This window comes from Pleurodeles waltl, chromosome 7, assembly GCF_031143425.1.
Source record: "Pleurodeles waltl isolate 20211129_DDA chromosome 7, aPleWal1.hap1.20221129, whole genome shotgun sequence".
Classification (NCBI taxonomy): domain Eukaryota; kingdom Metazoa; phylum Chordata; class Amphibia; order Caudata; family Salamandridae; genus Pleurodeles; species Pleurodeles waltl.
The window spans coordinates 288,545,131-288,570,149 of record NC_090446.1 but is presented as its reverse complement, the minus strand read 5'-3'; the positions used below and the strand labels follow the sequence as shown (position 1 = coordinate 288,570,149).

The 25,019-nt window shown below is 45.2% G+C and overlaps 1 protein-coding gene across 1 annotated transcript in view; it reads right to left on the bottom strand.

Moving 5' to 3' along the window:
- LOC138304024 (protein-glutamine gamma-glutamyltransferase E-like) overlaps positions 1 to 25,019 on the bottom strand; it is a 331,092-nt gene that overhangs the window by 213,596 nt on the left and 92,477 nt on the right. The window contains exon 6 of the mRNA XM_069243676.1: positions 278 to 455. Within this exon, the coding sequence (XP_069099777.1) occupies positions 278 to 455 (178 nt within the window). The remainder of the gene's footprint in view (positions 1 to 277; positions 456 to 25,019) is intronic.

Genomic DNA, 25,019 nt, shown 5'->3' with positions numbered 1-25,019 from the left:
GATAAAGGTGAGATGCTTCAAATGATGGTGAATTCATTTTCAAATTTAGTATGAATAAAAGTAAGCATGTTTTGATACTGTAATACATTTTAAATTGGTCCCTGGCCGACCAAATTAAAAACTGTATAGAGCAATGTGCACAAAAGAGGGTAGATGAGTAAGTCCTAAGCATAATGTAACATTTACTTTACTTACATGTAGAAGCTTAGGTTTAATACGCATGTATGTCTTTTTAGAATAAGTAAACCTTATTGAACTACTAGTGAAAAGAGCATACCTGTACACAGCACACTGGCAAAGACCCAGCTCCGTCCATATTTGATTGTTTTGTATCCTCCAGTCCACCATTTATGTAAAATCTCAGCACTTCCTTTCCAGTTGATTGGTGCCTCACCACTCAAACTATTTTTGCTCCAGGTATCCATCAGCACTCCATTATCATCCCTGCTGTTGACCTGTTATTATTGATTTATCAAATGAGAAGAATTAAGTGCATATAAAATAAGTTAAAAGACAAAAAGAATAGCAAGAAGTAGATGTTAGAAGACAAAAAGAATAGAAAGAAGTTGTGTTTTACACTGTAACATTAGCAATGAAGAAGATCTCTCTACATCAATAAAACAATAAAAATATCTTTGGTATGACACTTGTGTTTTCACCATGTATTATAACTAGGTATGTGTGAAACTATAAGTACACCTGGTAAGTGTAGGTATGTGCCAAATTTCAATTGCACCTTGTCTACAAAAAGAGTGCATAGTTCATGGATGGGACTCAGAGCTGTCTTACAAATATGTGTCCATTGGCCGGATCTGCCTTGAGAACGAAAGAAGACTTCGGAGCTGAAAAGCTTTAAGTAGTGGATTTCTTTAAACATTGCAACCCATGGCTGGCGATGGGGTGTGCCACTGTGTCCTAGGTACTGGGAGGAAATGTGAACCTGACCATAGCCTAGAGTTCTTGGGCCCGAAATACCAAGACAAAAGTGACAGCTTCACATGTATTGCCCTGGAGATTCTTTGAGAGATGACCTATATTTCTGATGTAGTGAATTTCCTGATTTTCAAAAATAAAAATGTTTAATTTAAAAGTGCATATTTCTATGATGAATAACACAGATAACACAACATTTGTAGTATGTAGTCCTATTTAAACATTGTAATAAAATAAATGAAGTGACATAATGTACTGGCTTAAGTTAGCCCGAGTACAGATGTCATATTAAATGTCAACTTTGCACCTTAACCCCTTGGGTGCGGGTCACGACCAGTGGCCGACACCAGGGAGGGGGTTAATAAATCCTCGGGTGTGTCGCACCTGAGGGATTTTTTATTTTTTTTCTCCCCGGGAGACACAGAAGTTTTTCTGTGTCTCCCCCCGCCCCTCACCCGCCCCTTTGTGAAGTCAGCGCGCCGCGTGGTGCGCTGACGTCACTTTGTGGATTTCCCCATCGGAGCAGGAAGCGGCCTTGCTCCCGCTTCCTGCTCCGATGGGGAAAACGGCCCCAAACGGCCTTCCCCATGTTCGGGAAGGCCTCGTAAGAAAGGGGAGGCTCTCCCCTTTCTTACTAAGCCTTCCTGAAAGTGTTTCCTGGCCCCCGATTGCAGCACAGCTGCAATCGGGGGCCAGGAAACACCACTAGACACCAGGGATTTCACTTGGGGGGGTCGGCTCCCTCGGAAAGCGGGGGCATATTATTTTTTTTTTAAAAGGTAGGCGTCCCCCCAGGGGCTAAATTTAATTTCTTTTTTTTAATAAAAAAAATTCAGGGGGTTGCCCGTGGGCAGGGCGACCCCCTGTGGGGGCAATATTATTTTTAGTTGTTGTAGGGTTTCACTGGGGGCCATTTTGGCCCCCAAGGAAACCATACAACAACTAAAAAAAATATAGGTCTATATATATATATATATATATATATATATATATCTATATCTACATGGATGTATCTATAGCTGCTCTCCACCTAAATTTGGGAACTTCCCAGAGTTCTCTCTTGTTTTTTGCATAATTTATGCGTCACTCTAACCCTGAAAGGGCCTTGTTTTTTTATATATATATATATATATATATATATATATATATATATAGATAAATCAGTGTTGTCATTACGTGTGTAGTTTCCCTGGGGGCTGCGATCGCCCCCCAGGAAAACCAAACCCACATATAAAAGTGATCTATATATATATATATGTATATATATATATATATATTGGCCACCAGTTGTCCTGCAGTTGCAGCTTGCATCTTCAAAGCAATGCACATACTTCAACTGACGCATTTCAACTTTAGCTTTTAGGCAGCAATAAAAAAGTCAAGTAAGTATTGTGATTATGTTTCTGCTACAAAAGGGTCAGACTTGTCTAGTGGTAGTTTTAGTGCCATAAAGAAGCGCAGAAGGTTCATATGCCTACTGCAAAGAGCAAATCTGTATTTTATGTAAATAGCTGAGTACATTAGTAAAGTCAGCCATTACCTGCGCTATAATACAAATGAAATGTATGTGCTGGGTGGAGGGCAGCTATGGGGAGATGAAGGGCATTTTTGCTGGGTGGTAATGACGGAATCCGAGGAGGAGGGAGTGGGAGCACCAATAATGATTGTTGGACTAGGCGCAGGAGGTGCTAAAGACTGTGACGAATGGTATGTGACACAGTGTTTTTTGAGTGTCTTGAAAGAACGTGCTGATTGTGGGAAGAAGAGCAGGTAAGGTGGCCTCTACTGTTGCACGTATCTCACACACACCATTGATTTTGTGACTGTCTACGTAGGCTAGTGTTTTAGAGCAACAGTTTAGCCAATAGCTGAGATGGCATCTTGATGGATGACTGCTGCCGCCACTCGGGTTAGAGGACAGCTCTGACATAGGATCAGAGACTGAGACATCAGATACTGAGACAGCATCTGAGGGATAGGACAATGGCGCAGACTCTGGGAGTGATTTTTCAGTCGGAGGAGTCCCATTCGATAACTCCTCTTCCAGTAAATTATGAGGGAGGTGATGAGGACACTCCTGCTGTCCCTTCGCAAGCATAGTCTGTGCAACGGGGTAATAGTGGGTTAGCCCAACCCAGAGAGCAGGTGAATGCGGCGGCAAGCAGAGAGAGAGAGTGCTATCTTGGGAGCTCCCCAATTTAGTTCAGCCCCAAATTCCACATCCCAAATCATATTGTGGAGACATTAAAATTATCTATCGCAAAACAAACTGGTTTTGTAAGGCAGGCACCTGTGTTTTTGGTCCTGGGTTCGGTGGCCTTATAGAGAAACACACTAAACCTAAACATTTCTGGAAACTAGACATTCGGGGGAGTCCACAGAGGTGTGACTTGTGTGGATACCCCAAAGTTTTCTTACCCAGAATACCCTGAAAACTGAAATGTTGAATAAAAACTCGAATTTCTGTCACACACACTACAGGAATATGCTGGGATCCACAAAATTCCTACCACCCAGTGATTCCTCACCTGTCCTGATAAAAGCACTACCCCACTTGAGTGCCTGCACCTAGTGCCTGCGTCAGGAATGGATCACCCCAGGGTCAACAGCTGCCTCATGTAAGGACCAACATTGACCGTTGTGTGATCTATTCCTGTCGCGGGCACCAGGCCTACCCACACAAGTGAGGTATCAATTTTATCGGGAGACTTGGGGGAACGCTGGGTGGAAGGAAATTTGTGGCTCCTCTCAGATTCCAGAACTTTCTGTCACCGAAATGTGAGGAAAATTTGTTTTTTTAGCCACATTTTGAGGTTTGCAAAGGATTCTGGGTAACAGAACCTAGTCAGAGCCCCACAAGTCACCCCATCTTGGATTTCCCTAGATCTCTAGTTTTAAAAAATGCACTGGTTTAGTAGGTTTCCCTAGGTGCCGGCTGAGCTAGAGGCCAAAATCTACAGGTAGGTACTCTGCAAAAAGCACCTCTGTTTTCTGTCAAAAAATGGGATGTGTCCACGTTGTGTTTTGGGGCATTTCCTGTCGCGGGCGCTAGGCCTACCCACACAAGTGAGGTATCAATTTTATCGGGAGACTTGGGGGAAAGCTGGGTGGAAGGAAATTTGAGGCTCCTCTCAGATTCCAGAACTTTCTGTCACCGAAATGTAGGAAAATTTGTTTTTTTAGCCACATTTTGAGGTTTGCAAAGGATTCTGGGTAACAGAACCTGGTCAGAGCCCCACGAGTCATCCGATCTTGTATTCCCCTAGTTCTCTAGTTTTAAAAAATGCACAGGTGTGGTAGGTTTCTCTAGGTGCCGGCTGAGCTAGAGGCCAAAATCTGCAGGTAGGCACTCTGCAAAAAACACCTCTGTTTTCTTTCACAAAAAAGGATGTGTCCACGTTGTGTTTTGGGGCATTTCCTGTTGCGGACGCTAGGCCTACCCACACAAGTGAGGTATCACTTTTATTGGGAGACTTGGGGGAACGCTGGGTGGAAGGAAATTTGTGGCTCCTCTCAGAATCCAGAACTTTCTTTTGCCGAAATGTGAGGAAAATGTGTTTTTTTAGCCAAATTTTGAGGTTTGCAAAGGATTCTGGGTAACAGCCCCTGGTCAGAGCCCCACAAGTCACCGCATCTTGGATTCCCCAAGGTCTCTAGTTTAAAAAATGCACAGATTTGGTAGGTTTCCCTAGGTGCCGGCTGAGCTAGAGGCCAAAATCTACAGATAGGCACTCTGCAAAAAACTCCTCTGTTTTCTGTCACAAAATAGGATGTGTCCACGTTGTGTTTTGGGGCATTTCCTGTCGCAGGCTCTAGGCCTACCCACACCAGTGAGGTATCAATTTTATCGGGAGACTTGGGGGAAAGCTGGGTGGAAGGATATTTGTGGCTCCTCTCAGATTCCAGAACTTTCTGTCACCAAAATATGAGGAAAATGTGTTTTTAAGCCAAATTTTGAGGTTTGCAAAGGATTCTGGGTGACAGAACCTGGTCAGAGCCCCACAAGTCACCCCATCTTGGATTCCCCTAGGTCTCTAGTTTTCAAAAATGCACAGGTTTGGTAGGTTTCCCTAGATGCCGGCTGAGCTAGAGGCCAAAATCTACAGGTAGGCACTCTGCAAAAAGCACCTCTGTTTTCTGTAAAAAAATGGGATGTGTCCACGTTGTGTTTTGGGGCATTTCCTGTTGCGGACGCTAGGCCTACCCACACAAGTGAGGTATAACTTTTATTGGGAGACTTGGGGGAACGCTGGGTGGAAGGATATTTGTGGCTCCTCTCAGATTCCAGAACTTTCTGTCACCGAAATATGAGGAAAATGTGTTTTTTAAGCCAAATTTTGAGGTTTGCAAAGGATTCTGGGTGACAGAACCTGGTCAGAGCCCCACAAGTCACCCCATCTTGGATTCCCCTAGGTCTCTAGTTTTCAAAAATGCACAGGTTTAGTAGGTTTCCCTAGGTGCCGGCTGAGCTAGAGGCCAAAATCTACAGGTAGGTACTCTGCAAAAAGCACCTCTGTTTTCTGTCAAAAAATGGGATGTGTCCACGTTGTGTTTTGGGGCATTTCCTGTCGCGGGCGCTAGGCCTACCCACACAAGTGAGGTATTAATTTTATCGGGAGACTTGGGGGGAAGCTGGGTGGAAGGAAATTTGTGGCTCCTCTCAGATTCCAGAATTTTCTGTCACCGAAATGTGAGGAAAATTTGTTTTTTTAGCCAAATTTTGAGGTTTGCAAAGGATTCTGGGTAACAGTACCTGGTCAGAGCCCCACAAGTCATCCGATCTTGTATTCCCCTAGGTCTCTAGTTTAAAAAAATGCACAGGTGTGGTAGGTTTCCCTAGGTGCCGGCTGAGCTAGAGGCCAAAATCTGCAGGTAGGCACTCTGCAAAAAACACCTCTGTTTTCTTTCACAAAACAGGATGTGTCCACGTTGTGTTTTGGGGCATTTCCTGTTGCGGACGCTAGACCTACCCACACAAGTGAGGTATCACTTTTATTGGGAGACTTGGGGGAACGCTGGGTGGAAGGAAATTTGTGGCTCCTCTCAGAATCCAGAACTTTCTTTTGCCGAAATGTGAGGAAAATTTGTTTTTTTAGCCAAATTTTGAGGTTTGCAAAGGATTATGGGTAACAGCCCCTGGTCAGAGCCCCACAAGTCACCCCATCTTGGATTCCCCTAGGTCTCTAGTTTTCACAAATGCACAGGTTTGGTAGGTTTCCCTAGATGCCGGCTGAGCTAGAGGCCAAAATCTACAGGTAGGCACTCTGCAAAAAGCACCTCTGTTTTCTGTCAAAAAATGGGATGTGTCCACGTTGTGTTTTGGGGCATTTCCTGTTGCGGACGCTAGGCCTACCCACACAAGTGAGGTATCACATTTATTGGGAGACTTGGGGAAACGCTGGGTGGAAGGAAATTTGTGGCTCCTCTCAGATTCCAGAACTTTCTGTCACTGAAATATGAGGAAAATTTGTTTTTTAAGCCAAATTTTGAGGTTTGCAAAGGATTCTGGGTGACAAAACCTGGTCAGAGCCCCACAAGTCACCCCATCTTGGATTCCCCTAGGACTCTAGTTTTCAAAAATGCACAGGTTTAGTAGGTTTCCCTAGGTGCCGGCTGAGCTAGAGGCCAAAATCTACAGATAGGCACTCTGCAAAAAACTCCTCTGTTTTCTGTCACAAAATAGGATGTGTCCACGTTGTGTTTTGGGGCATTTCCTGTCGCAGGCGCTAGGCCTACCCACACAAGTGAGGTATCAATTTTATCGGGAGACTTGGGGGAAAGCTGGGTGGAAGGATATTTGTGGGTCCTCTCAGATTCCAGAACTTTCTGTCACCGAAATATGAGGAAAATGTGTTTTTTAAGCCACATTTTGAGGTTTGCAAAGGATTCTCGGTGACAGAACCTGGTCAGAGCCCCACAAGTCACCCCATCTTTGATTCCCCTAGGTCTCTAGTTTTCAAAAATGCACAGGTTTGGTAGGTTTCCCTAGATGCCGGCTGAGCTAGAGGCCAAAATCTATAGGTAGGCACTCTGCAAAAAGCACCTCTGTTTTCTGTCAAAAAATGGGATGTGTCCACGTTGTGTTTTGGGGCATTTCCTGTTGCGGACGCTAGGCCTACCCACACAAGTGAGGTATCACTTTTATTGGGAGACTTGGGGGAACGCTGGGTGGAAGGAAATTTGTGGCTCCTCTCAGATTCCAGAACTTTCTGTCGCCGAAATGTGAGGAAAATGTATTTTTTTAGCCACATTTTGAGGTTTGCAAAGGATTCTGGGTAACAGAACCTAGTCAGAGCCCCACAAGTCACCCCATCTTGGATTCCCCTAGGTCTCTAGTTTAAAAAAATGCACAGGTTTAGTAGGTTTCCCTAGGTGCCGGCTGAGCTAGAGGCCAAAATCTACAAGTAGGTACTCTGCAAAAAGCACCTCTGTTTTCTGTCAAAAAATGGGATGTGTCCACGTTGTGTTTTGGGGCATTTCCTGTCGCGGGCGCTAGGCCTACCCACACAAGTGAGGTATCAATTTTATCGGGAGACTTGGGGGGAAGCTGGGTGGAAGGAAATTTGTGGCTCCTCTCAGATTCCAGAACTTTCTGTCACCGAAATGTGAGGAAAATTTGTTTTTTTAGTCAAATTTTGAGGTTTGCAAAGGATTCTGGGTAACATAACCTGGGCAGAGCCCCACAAGTCATCCGATCTTGTATTCCCCTAGGTCTCTAGTTTAAAAAAATGCACAGGTGTGGTAGGTTTCCCTAGGTGCCGGCTGAGCTAGAGGCCAAAATCTGCAGGTAGGCACTCTGCAAAAAACACCTCTGTTTTCTTTCACAAAATAGGATGTGTCCACGTTGTGTTTTGGGGCATTTCCTGTTGCGGACGCTAGACCTACCCACACAAGTGAGGTATCACTTTTATTGGGAGACTTGGGGGAACGCTGGGTGGAAGGAAATTTGTGGCTCCTCTCAGAATCCAGAACTTTCTTTTGCCGAAATGTGAGGAAAATGTGTTTTTTTAGCCAAATTTTGAGGTTTGCAAAGGATTCTGGGTAACAGCCCTTGGTCAGAGCCCCACAAGTCACCCCATCTTGGATTCCCCTAGGTCTCTAGTTTTCACAAATGCACAGGTTTGGTAGGTTTCCCTAGATGCCGGCTGAGCTAGAGGCCAAAATCTACAGGTAGGCACTCTGCAAAAAGCACCTCTGTTTTCTGTCAAAAAATGGGATGTGTCCACGTTGTGTTTTGGGGCATTTCCTGTTGCGGACGCTAGGCCTACCCACCCAAGTGAGGTATCACTTTTATTGGGAGACTTGGGGAAACGCTGGGTGGAAGGAAATTTGTGGCTCCTCTCAGATTCCAGAACTTTCTGTCACCGAAATATGAGGAAAATGTGTTTTTTAAGCCAAATTTTGAGGTTTGCAAAGGATTCTGGGTGACAAAACCATTGTCAGAGCCCCACAAGTCACCCCATCTTGGATTCCCCTAGGACTCTAGTTTTCAAAAATGCACAGGTTTAGTAGGTTTCCCTAGGTGCCGGCTGAGCTAGAGGCCAAAATCTACAGGTAGGTACTCTGCAAAAAGCACCTCTGTTTTCTGTCAAAAAATGGGATGTGTCCACGTTGTGTTTTGGGGCATTTCCTGTCGCGGGCGCTAGGCCTACCCACACAAGTGAGGTATGAATTTTATCGGGAGACTTGGGGGAAAGCTGGGTGGAAGGAAATTTGTGGCTCCTCTCAGATTCCAGAACTTTCTGTCACAGAAATGTGAGGAAAATTTGTTTTTTTAGCCAAATGTTGAGGTTTGCAAAGGATTCTGGGTAACAGAACCTGGTCAGAGCCCCACAAGTCATCAGATCTTGTATTCCCCTAGGTCTCTAGTTTAAAAAAATGCACAGGTGTGGTAGGTTTCCCTAGGTGCTGGCTGAGCTAGAGGCCAAAATCTGCAGGTAGGCACTCTGCAAAAAACACCTCTGTTTTCTTTCACAAAATAGGATGTGTCCACGTTGTGTTTTGGGGCATTTCCTGTTGCGGACGCTAGGCCTACCCACACAAGTGAGGTATCACTTTTATTGGGAGACTTGGGGGAACGCTGGGTGAAAGGAAATTTGTGGCTCCTCTCAGAATCCAGAACTTTCTTTTGCCGAAATGTGAGGAAAATGTGTTTTTTTAGCCAAATTTTGAGGTTTGCAAAGGATTCTGGGTAACAGCCCCTGGTCAGAGCCCCACAAGTCACCCCATCTTGGATTCCCCAAGGTCTCTAGTTTTAAAAAATGCACAGATTTGGTAGGTTTCCCTAGGTGCGGGCTGAGCTAGAGGCCAAAATCTACAGATAGGCACTCTGCAAAAAACTCCTCTGTTTTCTGTCACAAAATAGGATGTGTCCACGTTGTGTTTTGGGGCATTTCCTGTCTCAGGCGCTAGGCCTACCCACACAAGTGAGGTATCAATTTTATCGGGAGACTTGGGGGAAAGCTGGGTGGAAGGATATTTGCGGCTCCTCTCAGATTCCAGAACTTTCTGTCACCGAAATATGAGGAAAATGTGTTTTTTAAGCCACATTTTGAGGTTTGCAAAGGATTCTGGGTGACAGAACCTGGTCAGAGCCCCACAAGTCACCCCATCTTTGATTCCCCTAGGTCTCTAGTTTTAAAAAATGCACAGGTTTGGTAGGTTTCCCTAGATGCCGGCTGAGCTAGAGGCCAAAATCTACAGGTAGGCACTCTGCAAAAAGCACCTCTGTTTTCTGTCAAAAAATGGGATTTGTCCACGTTGTGTTTTGGGGCATTTCCTGTTGCGGACGCTAGGCCTACCCACACAAGTGAGGTATCACTTTTATTGGGAGACTTGGGGGAACGCTGGGTGGAAGGAAATTTGTGGCTTCTCTCAGATTCCAGAACTTTCTGTCGCCGAAATGTGAGGAAAATGTATTTTTTTAGCCACATTTTGAGGTTTGCAAAGGATTCTGTGTAACAGAACCTAGTCAGAGCCCCACAAGTCACCCCATCTTGGATTCCCCTAGGTCTCAAGTTTTCAAAAATGCACAGGTTTAGTAGGTTTCCCTAGGTGCCGGCTGAGCTAGAGGCCAAAATCTACAGGTAGGTACTCTGCAAAAAGCACCTCTGTTTTCTGTCAAAAAATGGGATGTGTCCACGTTGTGTTTTGGGGCATTTTTTGTCGCGGGCGCTAGACCTACCCACACAAGTGAGGTATGAATTTTATCAGGAGACTTGGGGGAAAGCTGGGTGGAAGGAAATTTGTGGCTCCTCTCATATTCCAGAACTTTCTGTCACCGAAATGTGAGGAAAATTTGTTTTTTTAGCCAAATTTTGAGGTTTGCAAAGGATTCTGGGTAACAGAACCTGGTCAGAGCCCCACAAGTCATCCGATCTTGTATTCCCCTAGGTCTCTAGTTTAAAAAAATGCACAGGTGTGGTAGGTTTCCCTAGGTGCCGGCTGAGCTAGAGGCCAAAATCTGCAGGTAGGCACTCTGCATAAAACACCTCTGTTTTCTTTCACAAAATAGGATGTGTCCACGTTGTGTTTTGGGGCACTTCCTGTTGCGGACGCTAGGCCTACCCACACAAGTGAGGTATCACTTTTATTGGGAGACTTGGGGGAACGCTGGGTGAAAGGAAATTTGTGTCTCCTCTCAGAATCCAGAACTTTCTTTTGCTGAAATGTGAGGAAAATGTGTTTTTTTAGCCAAATTTGGAGGTTTGCAAAGGATTCTGGGTAACAGCCCCTGGTCAGAGCCCCACAAGTCACCCCATCTTGGATTCCCCAAGGTCTCTAGTTTTAAAAAATGCACGGATTTGGTAAGTTTCCCTAGGTGCGGGCTGAGCTAGAGGCCAAAATCTACAGATAGGCACTCTGCAAAAAACTCCTCTGTTTTCTGTCACAAAATAGGATGTGTCCACGTTGTGTTTTGGGGCATTTCCTGTCGCAGGCGCTAGGCCTACCCACACAAGTGAGGTATCAATTTTATCGGGAGACTTGAGGGAAAGCTGGGTGGAAGGATATTTGTGGCTCCTCTCAGATTCCAGAACTTTCTGTCACCGAAATATGAGGAAAATGTGTTTTTTAAGCCACATTTTGAGGTTTGCAAAGGATTCTGGGTGACAGAACCTGGTCAGAGCCCCACAAGTCACCCCATCTTTGATTCCCCTAGGTCTCTAGTTTTCAAAAATGCACAGGTTTGGTAGGTTTCCCTAGATGCCAGCTGAGCTAGAGGCCAAAATCTACAGGTAGGCACTCTGCAAAAACCACCTCTGTTTTCTGTCAAAAAATGGGATGTGTCCACGTTGTGTTTTGGGGCATTTCCTGTTGCGGACGCTAGGCCTACCCAAACAAGTGAGGTATCACTTTTATTGGGAGACTTGGGGGAACGCTGGGTGGAAGGAAATTTGTGGCTCCTCTCAGATTCCAGAACTTTCTGTCGCCGAAATGTGAGGAAAATGTATTTTTTTAGCCACATTTTGAGGTTTGTAAAGGATTCTGGGTAACAGAACCTAGTCAGAGCCCCACAAGTCACCCCATCTTGGATTCCCCTAGGTCTCTAGTTTTCAAAAAATGCACAGGTTTAGTAGGTTTCCCTAGGTGCCGGCTGAGCTAGAGGCCAAAATCTACAGGTAGGTACTCTGCAAAAAGCACCTCTGTTTTCTGTCAAAAAATGGGATGTGTCCACGTTGCGTTTTGGGGCATTTCCTGTCGCCGGCGCTAGGCCTACCCACACAAGTGAGGTATCACTTTTATCGGGAGACTTGGGGGGAAGCTGGGTGGAAGGAAATTGGTGGCTCCTCTCAGATTCCAGAACTTTCTGTCACCGAAATGTGAGGAAAATTTGTTTTTTTAGCCAAATTTTGAGGTTTGCAAAGGATTCTGGGTAACAGAACCTGGTCAGAGCCCCACAAGTCATCCGATCTTGTATTCCCCTAGGTCTCTAGTTTAAAAAAATGCACAGGTGTGGTAGGTTTCCCTAGGTGCCGGCTGAGCTAGAGGCCAAAATCTGCAGGTAGGCACTCTGCAAAAAACACCTCTGTTTTCTTTCACAAAATAGGATGTGTCCACGTTGTGTTTTGGGGCATTTCCTGTTGCGGACGCTAGGCCTACCCACACAAGTGAGGTATCACTTTTATTGGGAGACTTGGGGGAACGCTGGGTGGAAGGAAATTTGTGGCTCCTCTCAGAATCCAGAACTTTCTTTTGCCGAAATGTGAGGAAAATGTGTTTTTTTAGCCAAATTTTTATGTTTGCAAAGGATTCTGCGTAACAGCCCCTGGTCAGAGCCCCACAAGTCCCCCCATCTTGGATTCCCCTAGGTCTCTAGTTTTCACAAATGCACAGGTTTGGTAGGTTTCCCTAGATGCCGGCTGAGCTAGAGGCCAAAATCTACAGGAAGGCACTCTGCAAAAAGCACCTCTGTTTTCTGTCAAAAAATGGGATGACTCCACGTTGTGTTTTGGGGCATTTCCTGTTGCGGACGCTAGGCCTACCCACACAAGTGAGGTATCACTTTTATTGGGAGACTTGGGGAAACGCTGGGTGGAAGGAAATTTGTGGCTCCTCTCAGATTCCAGAACTTTCTGCCACCGAAATGTGAGGAAAATGTGTTTTTTAAGCCAAATTTTGAGGTTTGCAAAGGATTCTGGGTGACAAAACCTGGTCAGAGCCCCACAAGTCACCCCATCTTGGATTCCCCTAGGACTCTAGTTTTCAAAAATGCACAGGTTTAGTAGGTTTCCCTAGGTGCCGGCTGAGCTAGAGGCCAAAATCTACAGGTAGGTACTCTGCAAAAAGCACCTCTGTTTTCTGTCAAAAAATGGGATGTGTCCACGTTGTGTTTTGGGGCATTTCCTGTTGCGGGCGCTAGGCCTACCCACACAAGTGAGGTATCAATTTTATCGGGAGACTTGGGGGAAAGCTGGGTGGAAGGAAATTTGTGGCTCCTCTCAGATTCCAGAACTTTCTGCCACCGAAATGTGAGGAAAATGTGTTTTTTAAGCCAAATTTTGAGGTTTGCAAAGGATTCTGGGTGACAAAACCTGGTCAGAGCCCCACAAGTCACCCCATCTTGGATTCCCCTAGGACTCTAGTTTTCAAAAATGCACAGGTTTAGTAGGTTTCCCTAGGTGCCGGCTGAGCTAGAGGCCAAAATCTACAGGTAGGTACTCTGCAAAAAGCACCTCTGTTTTCTGTCAAAAAATGGGATGTGTCCACGTTGTGTTTTGGGGCATTTCCTGTCGCGGGCGCTAGGCCTACCCACACAAGTGAGGTATCAATTTTATCGGGAGACTTGGGGGAAAGCTGGGTGGAAGGAAATTTGTGGCTCCTCTCAGATTCCAGAACTTTCTGCCACCGAAATGTGAGGAAAATGTGTTTTTTTAGCCAAATGTTGAGGTTTGCAAAGGGTTCTGCGTAACAGAACCTGGTCAGAGCCCCACAAGTCACCCCATCTTGGATTCCCCTAGGTCTCTAGTTTTCAAAAATGCACAGGTTTGGTAGGTTTCCTTAGGCGTCGGCTGAGCTAGAGGCCAAAATCTACAGGTAGGTACTCTGGAAAAAGCACTTCTGTTTTCTGTCAAAAAATGGGATGTGTCCACGTTGTGTTTTGGGGCATTTCCTGTTGCGGGCGCTAGGCCTCCCCACACAAGTGAGGTATCATTTTTATTGGGAGACTTGGGGGAACGCTGGGTGGAAGGAAATTTGTGGCTCCTCTCAGATTCCAGAACTTTCTGTCACCGAAATGTGAGGAAAATGTGTTTTTTTAGCCAAATTTTGAGGTTTGCAAAGGATTCTGGGTAACAGAACCTGGTCAGAGCCCCACAAGTCATCCGATCTTGGATTCCCCTAGGTCTCTAGTTTTAAAAAAATGCACAGGTTTGGTAGGTTTCCCTAGGTGCCGGCTGAGCTAGAGGCCAAAATCTACAGGTAGGCACTTTGCAAAACGCACCTCTGTTTTCTGTCAAAAAATGGGATGTGTCCACGTTGTGTTTTGGGGCATTTCCTGTCGCGGGCGCTAGGCCTACCCACACAAGTGAGGTATCAATTTTATTGGGAGACTTGGGGGAACGCTGGGTGGAAGGAAATTTGTGGCTCCTGTCACGACTCAAGTGCTGCTTGTGCCTGGAATCTGCAGATCTAGTGGCGTGGGTCTTCAGTGTTCGGCTTTGGCCCAGAAAGGGGCGACTCTTTCTTGGAGCCACGGTGCTGTAGGCAATGGAGATGCCAAGAACAGACCGTGCCCTTCAGAAAATAGCGCCAGAGGGAAAAAAACCCTTAAAAAAGGGGAAAAAACCTCCAAACAGAATGATTCCTGAAAACAAGAACAAAAGAACAGGAATCAAAAGAACAAAATTCAGGTAACACAGAATTGACGAAACCCAGAACCGAAAGGCAAGGAAATCAGGAGCGAAGACACAATCCGAGCAGAAAGTGTTGCAGCGCAAAGAAAAGAAGAAAACACATCCCTTAAACACCAAAAAACAGGAATGGACCCACATGAAGTAAAAGGACACCATCTTAGATAGAGAAAAGTACATAGAACAGAATAGATTAGGAACCATAGAGAATAGGGAACAAGAAATGCTGGGAAGAAAAGGTAACCTGGGAAGGGGGAAAAGACATAAAGGAAGGTACAACAAAAAGACCCAAGAAAGAAGAAAAGAAAAAGAAGGAGCAAGAACAGGTAAGAGGTGTCAGGAGTCCCCAGAAATGCAGAGTGAAAAAGCAGAGCGAGGCCCCATGCCAATTTTGGGGCCTCGTAATGTGCAGGAAAGGCTAGGGGTGCGCCGCGTTTTGAAAACGCGCTGCGCGGCCCGAGCCGAAACGCCCGGCTTGCGCCGAACACTCGGCTCGCGCCGCACCACGCGGCGCGACAGTAGGTCCCCTCCCGAAGGCCCAGGTTTGAGAGGAAATAAACGGTGAAAGCGCTGAATCAGAAGAGGTGCGTGAACAGAAGATGCATCTTCCCAAGAGCATTCACTGAGAGGATAACCCTTTCAATGAATCAGATACTGAAGACGTTTGTGAAAAAGAATAGAGTCACAAATTTCCTGTACCTCATATTCAGGAACATCATCCACTAATACAGGAGGAGGACAAGGAAATTGACGAGAGTAAGGGTCAGGTACATAAGGTTTGAGCTGGGAAACCTGAAAGACTGGATGAATCTTCCATGTATGAGGCAAGTGAAGTCGGACAGTGACAGGATTAATCAACTGAAGAATACGGAAAGGCCCGTAGTAGCGAGGTGTGAACTTGTTCTGAGAAAGACGTGAGGGTAAGAATTTGGATGAAAGCCAGACTTTATCTTGCAGGTGATAGTCTGGAGTGGTCTCACGTTTCTTGTCTGCTACTTTCTTCATATATCTCTTGGTGTGTAACAAATTGGATCGAATTAGTCTATGGATTTGTAGAAGTCGTTTGGAGAGATAAGTAATAGCGGGCAGAGGAGAGGTAGACCGAGGAGAAGTAGGAAAAGAGGTAGGATGAAAGCCATAAGAACAGAAAAAAGGAGTGACCTTGGAGGCACTATGGACAGTATTATTGTAGGAAAATTCAGCAATAGGGAGATAAGTGTTCCAGTTGCTTTGGGTAGAATTGCAAAAACAGCGAAGGTATTGCTCTAATCCTTGGTTCAGACGCTCGGTCTGTCCATTGGTCTGAGGATGGAACCCCGATGACAGGGCTCTATTGATATTAAGTGTTTTACAAAAATATCTCCAAAACCGGGAAATGTACTGAGGTTCTCTATCAGATACAATGGTATGTGGAAGTCCATGGAGACGGAAGATATGATCGATAAATATCTGGCTTAGTTCTTGGGATGTAGGTAGCTTTTTCAGGGCAGAGAAATGAGCCATCTTAGTAAAGGAATCAACAGTGACCATGATAACCCGGTTTCCTGCTGATGGTGGGAGCGAACACATGAAATCAGTAGAGATGGTGTGCCATGGAGCTGGCGGAACAGGCAAAGGCTGTAGCAATCCTGCAGGCCTGGTACGGGGAATCTTGACTTGAGCACATATGGGACAAGCCTGAACGTATCTTTCAACATCCAGCTTCCAGGTAGGCCACCAGAAAAATCGCGAAAGAAGTTCTTGTGTGGCCTTGATGCCTCTATGACCAGCAACCGGTGAATCATGGCACATTTGTAATGCTTTTTCTTTAACTCTGTTAGTAGGGAGGAATAACAGGTTCTGATAATAATAATATCCTTGTCTCTTACTTAATAAAGTTCTTAGTTTCTCTACTTCGTGGTCAGATAGGTTGGAGTATTCCAGTTGTACCTCCTCCAGAAAAGACTGAGCCACTCCAATGATCTTACTAGTTTCCAGTAGATACTGAGATGGGGAAGGAGTACAATCTGGATAACGGCGAGACAGAGCATCAGCCAGAATGTTTTGGGATCCAGGAATATAAGTGATGTAAAAATCATACTGACTGAAGAAAAAGGCCAACGAGCCTGGCGACTGTTCTGGCATACAAAATTTCGTAAACATTGTAGATTACGGTGTTCTGTTCTCACCTCAAAAGGCTCCTTGGAACCCATCAGAAACTGTCTCCATTCTAGGCAGGCTCTTTTCAGAGCCAATAATTCCCTTTCAAGTACTGAGTAATGTTGTTCTGCTGTAGAGAGTATATGAGACAAATAGAAAACAGGATGTTCAAGACCATCATCCTCTTGTTGTTGGAGTAAGACAGCTCCGATGGCTCTTTCAGAAGCATTGGTAACTACAATAAATTGTTTGTTGGTGTCTGGATGTCTTAAGATGGGGGCTTGAGTGAAAGCCCTCTTTAAATCTTGAAAGGCTGTTTCAGCCGCTTTAGTCCAGACAAACCCTTTCGTTAAATTTTCCTTCTTTAAAGTGTGAGTTATGTGGCTAGTCTGTTTCGCAAAGTCTAAGATGAATTGCCGATAAAAGTTTGCTAATCCTAGAAAACATTGTGTTTCTTTAATAGAAGAAGGAGAAGGCCAATCTAGAATAGCTATTACTTTTTCTTGATCCATAGCTATGCCGGTGGGACTTAAATGATAACCCAGATATTTGACTTCCGTTTTGTCGAACTCATACTTTTCTGGTTTGCAAGATAGTTGATGTGCCCGGAGTCTTTGAAGGACTTGTTTCATATGGGAAGAATGGAGTTCGGGATTTCTAGAATAAATAAGAATATCATCTGAGTAAATTACAACTGTCTGGTTCAGAAGGTCAGAAAACACTGAGTCCATAAATCTCTGGAAGATTGCGGGGGCATTAGTGAGACCAAAAGGCATAACTTTGTATTCAAAGTGACCAAATGGGGTTCTGAAAGCTGTTTTCCACTCGTCTCCTTCTTTAATGCGTAAAAGGTGGTAGGCTCCCCGTAGATCTAGTTTGGTAAAACGTTGAGCCCCTCTGACTGCTTCTAGAATATCCCTGATGAGAGGCAAAGGATAACGATCTTTAATAGTTATCTTATTCAGGCCTCGATAATCCAGGCAAGGGCGAAGATCCTTTGTCTTCTTGGGTACAAAAAAGAGAGGAGCCCCGGCCCGAGAAGACGATGGAACAATAAGACCACTCTGTACATTTTCTTCCAGATACTCTTTTAGAACTTCCTTTTCGGGTTCCGTGAGGGAATACATCCTCCCAAAAGGAACAATAGTGCCGGGTTCCAAGGGAATTGCACAATCGTAGTCTCGATGTGGAGGTAACACAGGTCTGGATGGTTTTTGGAACACATCTTGAAACTCCAAATAGTGTTCAGGGACTCCTTGGACAGTATTATTGGAATAACCGGTAGTACCTTCAGTAAATATTGATCTTTTCCATGACCAATACTTGTCGGAAGCAAAACAGTTCTCATGACAAAACTGTGAAGACAAGGAAACAGTCCGGGTTACCCAATTCACATACGGATTATGTCTGATGAACCACGGAATTCCAAGAATGATGGTATGGTTGGGGGATGTTATGAGATCAAAGGAGATGTGTTCTTGATGGTTACCGATCTGTAAACTTAACATCAGGGTTGTAGTATCAACTGGACCAGAGGATATCAAGGATGCATCCACTGTGTGCACTTGTTCGGGAATTTCTTTGGGTTGTGTAGGAACTTGTTGAGTAGTGGCCCACATCTTATCCATGTAAATACCACTTGCAACACAATCTAGTAATGCCATAGTCTTTTCTTGACGGCCGTCAGGAAGTTGTAACATGACAGGTAATATGAACAAGGATGTTGTATTGTCATTAAAGGAACTGATGGAAGGTATAGCCGATGATCCCGTCCCCTCCCTTCTTACAGAGGACGGGAAGTGGCATTTCCCGATGGCCTTGGCGGACGTACAGGACAGGTACGAAGCATGTGACCAGCAGAACCACAGTATAGGCACAACCCTTTCTTACATCTGTCTTCCCGCTCGCTAGCGGAGAGCGGGCCTCGAGTAGTATCCACCTGCATGGGTTCCCCTTCGATGTCTCTAGCAGGAGGGCAAGGTTCCTCAGAACGATGCAGATAAGCTTGTGAAGTGCTTGGCTGGGAAGACCCTCTACTCCTTCTCTTCTCCGATCTCTGTTCCTGAAGACAATACTCGATGGAAAGTGCTTGATCCATCAGGCCACGAAGATCTTCCACTCTGGTGGAATGTACTAATTCATCTTGTATTTCTTCTTTGAGTCCTCTACGAAACAAAGTCACCAGAGTACGTTCCACCCAGGTGGTCTCTGCCGCTAGCTGACGAAAACGTGTTATATATTGAAGGACATCTTGTGAGCCTTGTTGGATGTCGCATAAGGCTTCTTCCGCAGAGGCCTCCAATCCTGGACGACTAAACATTTGTTTGAAGCGATTCACGAAGGTGGAATAGTCCGACAATACCGGATCGTTGGATGATACCATCGGGGTTGCCCAGGCCAAGGCAGGACCGGATAAAGCACTGATAACATAACCCACCTTTGTCCTGTCATGGGAGAATTGGGTAGGTCGGAAGGCGAAGTACACCGTTAATGCATCAAGGAACTCACGTAGTTTGGTTGGTTCACCGGAGAAACGAGGGGTAGAAGCGGAGATAGTCGGAACATCACTACTGCGGAAAGCCAAAGCCTGTCGTAACGCAGCATTCTCATTGCGTAGTTGTTGCAATTCCTGAGCTTGTTGCTGAATCGTTGTCAGAAGAGATTGATCAGGATCTGCAGTAGCTGCCACTGTGTCATCCATGGTGTTTGAAGACATCGGGATGGTAAGGCGCTGCAATCTGTCACGACTCACCTGCTGCTTGCGCCTGGAATCAGCAGATCTAGTGGCGTGGGTCTTCAGTGTTCGGCTTTGGCCCAGAAAGGGGCGACTCTTTCTGGTAGCCACGGTGCTGTAGGCAATGGAGATGCCAAGAACAGACCGTGCCCTTCAGAAAATAGCGCCAGAGGGAAAAAAAACCCTTAAAAAAGGGGAAAAAACCTTCAAACAGAATGATTCCTGAAAACAAGAACAAAAGAACAAGGGGCATATTTATACTCCGTTTGCGCCGAATTTGCGTCGTTTTTTTCGACGCAAATTCGACGCAAAACTAACTCCATATTTATACTTTGGGTTAGACGCGTCTAGCACCAAAGTTCATGGAGTTAGCGTCATTTTTTGCCGTGAACACCTCCCTTGCGTTAATGAGATGCAAGGGAGGCGTTCCCGTCTTAAAAAATGACTCCGAGGCATGTGCGTGGTATTTATACTCCCGGGCAAAAATGACGCCCGGGAGTGGGCGGGGCAAAAAACCCCGCATTTGCGCCTCTTTTTAACGCCTGGGTCAGGGCAGGCGTTAAGGGACCTGTGGGCTCTGAAGGAGCCCAGAGGTGCCCTCCCCTTCCCCCAGGGACACCCCCTGCCACCCTTGCCCACCCCAGGAGGACACCCAAGGATGGAGGGACCCATCCCAGGGAAGAAAAGGTAAGTTGGGGTAAGTATTTTTTTTAAAAAAAATGTGTGGCATAGGGGGGCCTGATTTGTGCCCCCCTACATGCCACTATGCCCAATGACCATGCCCAGGGGACATAAGTCCCCTGGGCATGGCCATTGGGCAAGGGGGCATGACTCCTGTCTTTGCTAAGACAGGAGTCATGTTGATGGGGGATGGGCGTCGGAAAAAAATGGCGCAAATCGGGTTAAGACGATTTTTTTGCCTCGACCTGACATGCCCCATTTTTAGACGCCCATACGCCATTTTCCCCCTCCGCCGGCGCTGCCTGGTGTACGTTGTTTTTTTTCACGCACACCAGGCAGCGCCGGTCGGCTAACGCCGGCTAACGCCATTCAATAAATACGGCACCCGCATGGCGCTTCAGAATGGCGTTAGCCGGCGCTAATTTTTTTGACGCTAAACTGCGTTAGCGCAGATTAGCGTCAAAAAGTATAAATACGGGCCCAGGAATCAAAAGAACAAAATTCAGGTAACACAGAATTGACGAAATCCAGAACCGAAAGGCAAGGAAATCAGGAGCGAAGACACCATCCGAGCAGAAAGTGTTGCAGCGCAAAGAAAAGAAGAAAACACGTCCCTTAAATACCAAAAAACAGGAAGTGACCCACAGGAAGTAAAAGGACACCATCTTAGATAGGGAAAAGTACATAGAACAGAATAGAGTAGGAACCATAGAGAATAGGGAACAAGGAATGCTGGGAAGAAAAGGTAACCTGGGAAGGGGGAAAAGACATAAAGGAAGGTACAACAAAAAGACCCAAGAAAGAAGAAAAGAAAAAGAAGGAGCAAGAACAGTTAAGAGGGGTCAGGAGTCCCCAGAAATGCGGAGTGAAAAAGCAGAGCGAGGCCCCATGCCAATTCTGGGGCCTCGTAATGTGCAGGAAAGGCTAGGGGCGCGCCGCGTTTTGAAAACGCGCTGCGCGGCCCGAGCAGAACGCCCGACTTGCGCCAAACACTCGGCTCGCGCCGCACCACGCGGCGCGACAGCTCCTCTCAGATTCCAGAACTTTCTGTCACCGAAATGTGAGGAAAATTTGTTTTTTTAGCCAAATTTTGAGGTTTGCAAAGGATTCTGGGTAACAGAAGCCCCACAAGTCACCCCATCTTGGATTCCCCTAGGTCTCTAGTTTTTACAAATGCCATGTTTTGCCAGGTTTCCTTAGGTGTCGGCTGAGCTAGAGGCCAAAATCTACAGCTAGGCACTTTGCAAAAAACACGTCAGATTTCAATGTAAAAATGTGTTGTGTCCATGTTGCATTTCCTGTCGCGAGCATTACGCCTACCCACGCAAGTGAGGTACCATTTTTATCGGGAGACTTGGGGGAACACAGAATAGCAAAACAAGTGTTATTGCCCCTTGTCTTTCTCTACATTTTTTCCTTCCAAATGTAAGACAGTGTGTAAAAAAGACGTCTATTTGAGAAATGGCCTGTAATTCACATACTAGTATGGGCACCCCGGAATTCAGAGATGTGCAAATAACCACTGCTTCTCAACACCTTATGTTATGCCGATTTTGGAAATACAAAGGTTTTCTTGATACCTATTTTTCCCTCTTTATATTTCAGCAAATGATTTGCTGTATACCCGGTATAGAATGAAATCCCATTGCAAGGTGCACCTCATTTATTGGCTCTGGGTGCCTAGGGATCTTGATGAACCTACAAGCCCCATATATCCTCGCAACCGAAAGAGTCCAGCACACGAAACGGTATATTGCTTTAAAAAATCTGACATTGCAGGAAAAAGTTACAGAGTAAAACGTGAAGAAAAATGGCTGTTTTTTTAGCTCACTTTCAATATTTTTTTATTTCAGCTGTTATTTTCTGTATGAAAACCTTGTAGGATCTACACAAATGACCCCTTGATGAATTCTGAATTCTGTCTACTTTTCAGAAATATTTAGCTTTCCGGGATCCAGCATTGGTTTCACACCCATTCCTGTCACTAACTGGAAGGAGGCTAAAAGCACCAAAAATAGTAAAAATGTGGTATGTCCCAGTAAAATGCCAAAATTGTGTTGAAAAATGTGGTTTTCTGATTCAAGTCTGCCCATTCCTGAAAGGTGGGAAGATGGTGATTTTAGCACCAGAAACCCTTTGTTGATGCCATTTTCAGGGGAAAAAACACAAGCCTTCTTCGGCAGCCCTTTTTTCCCATTTAAAAAAAAAAAATGAAATTTTCACTGTATTTTGGCTAATTTCTTGGTCTCCTCCAAGGGAAACCACAAACTCTGGGTACCATTAGAATCCCTAGGATGTTGGAAAAAAAGGACGCAAATTTGGCATGGATAGCTTATGTGGAGAGAAAGTTATGAAGGCCTAAGCGTGAACTACCCCAAATAGCCAAAAAAAGGGCTCAGCACTGGGGTGGGGGGTTTGAAAGGCCCAGCAGCTAAGAGGTTAAGGTTAAGAGGCCTGTTTGCACATTAAACTGTTGTTTTGCAGAAGATGTTTTTCTCTTGTGCTACAGATGCTGTGACTTTCTTTTAGTGAATAGGCATTTGTTAGGTTTTAGACAACTGATAGAAAGGTTCTCACTGGGAAGAGAGGAGATAAAAGGAAAAGCAGCTCGGGATGAACTATCTGAACTACAAGACATTCCCAGTGTATTATTTCAAGGACTTAATTATGTACTTAATTGTGAAAATGTGAGGCACTTGGGAGTTTAACTGCTCTCAAAGTTTGCGGGTATTAATTAGTTTTTGGGTATGGGGGATGCAATATCTGTTACAAATACTCTTTGGCCAAATTATATTAGTGTGTGTGACTTAGTTTAGTTAGAGAGGAATAGAGATGAGAGGAGAATTAGATAGAAGAGCTCTTCCCTTTCTCAGAAGCTAGGTACGCCTCATAATTTATAACTGAGAATACTCTCCAGTTTAAAAAAAATTCCATTGCTTAAGTGCAAAGGCTTCATATCTAGAATTTTCATTTCATTATCAGAACCTTTCATTTGGGATTCTGAAAGTGACACTTTACCATGCTTATTGTAGAAAGTGATCTAAACCTTTATTAATGTAGATTCGGGTTTCCCTTTATGGATCAAACTTGGGGGATATTCTCTATTTTATTTGTAAATATGTTTAATGTGATATTTTATCTTCTGCTGAAATATCGATTAATGTATTATTTCAATCTGTAACAATGACTAAATTTTAATATTTACTTAATGAATAAATCAATTTTGAATAAATTTGTTAATGAAACCTTTCAACTCACATGAACTCTCTTTATTGTTCTTGTGAAGCCCTAACTGGACTTCACTGTTCAGGGTGTTGGATGTAAATGACTGCTCCTTATCAACTCTCCTTGCCAACGAGCAAAGGTCTATGCGACCAATGGCAGGGGTTAGTTAATTATTTTACTTGAGCTTATGGTGCATAAATCCTCACTCTGACACTCCTCCCCAGTCTGGTGCCACCTAGCCTTTGTAGGGAATATGCCCTAGGGAGGTGCCTGGAGACCTGGTGTGTGGAATTGTTTCTCCCGAACAAAAACGCTGGCTTAACCTGCCTCTCATTGAAGATTGCTGGAGCTGATCAACCCAAAGGGGCCCCAGACTCCTCCCTGGTTTTGCACCTCCATGCCTTGTGTGGAGAAGGTGGCTCTGGCAGGTGCCTTGAGCTGTGGCAGAAGTACCTGGTGGCCCAGGCAAAGTGATGTTTTCACCCATCTCTCACTAAAGATTCTTGGAGGTGGTCGGCCCAAAGGAGACCCAGACTGCTCCCTAGTTTGGCACCACTTGACTCTGAGTAGGGATGATCACACCCTGCCCCAGGCTGGTGTCTGCCTACCACACTGTGTGTCCCTGAAGGACATAGGCTGCATTTTTTCCATCCTAGAGCCCAGCCCTGGTTCCATATTTTAAACCCCACAAAGTCATCAATTTCTTCAAATATTAAATTCCCAAAAAGTGTAGGCTGCTGAAGCGTAAGAGGAACAACAAGTTGGAGATAACCTGCACTCTGACCACCTAGTCCCCCTGCTGCTGACCACATGGCCCAAGCCAGTTTCAGACCAGATGACCCGGGGCAGACAGTAATGAGATAGCCCAACCCAACCGTCCTTCAGATGGCCCATAATAGTGGTCAACCAGAAGGTCCAGGCCAACCACTGATCAGAGTGCCCAGCCAAATGGTACCTACTGACCAGACTGGCCATATGTGCCAAGGCTAGAGCTCAGGAGGCCCTACCAAGAACCACTCACTTGCTTACCTTCCCACCTTCCGATGACTACACTGGTGCCCGCTTGAGCTATCTGGCCATCCTGTAGACCTGCATGGGACCATGCCATTGGCCCTGTCTGGGAGGGAGAAGGCACCTCATGCTTAGTCCTTACCCAAGAGTTAGAGAGTTAGTGTATGAGGAGAGGGTACGGCCCAGTACCTAGGTGTCACCTAAGAGGCAGCGGAGATTTAGGCCGATGCCATTTTCGCTCAAGCTGTCTGCTTTTAATGATCTTTCCACAGGTTCACAAATGGAAACCTTGTTACAACTTTTAATTACTCTAGATATTCAAGTTTTTTTACAGTCTACCAAGACTTTTCCCGACACCGGGCCCAGACAATATGAGGATATCACTATACCACCCAATCAGTGGTGGCAAAGGTGGTGTATCCAAAGGGCAGGGATTCAATCAACATGAAACCCACCCCCATCTATAGATTAATGTACTGCATGACCAGGTCATTTTGTGCATGTTTAGACTAACACTTCGGGGGAAAGATTGCTCACATACATTCCACTTAGTTCCATACTGACCATGATCTCTATAATGCCTGTGTGTGAAATATGAAGAATGACTGTGAATGCATTACAACTTAATTTTTTGATCGGCACAATGTAGGAGGCTGGACTGGCTTGTAGTGAGTACCAAGGGGTACTTGCACCTTGCACCAGGCCCAGTTATCCCTTATTAGTGTATAGGGTGTCTAGCAGCATAGGCTGATAGATAATGGTAGCTTAGCAGAGCAGCTTAGGCTGAACTAGGAGACGAGTGAAGCTCCTACAGTACCACAAGTGTCATATGCACAATATCATAAGAAAACACAATACACAGATATACTAAAAATAAAGGTACTTTATTTTTATGACAATATGCCAAAGTATCTCAGAGTGTACCCTCAGTATGAGGATAGCAAATA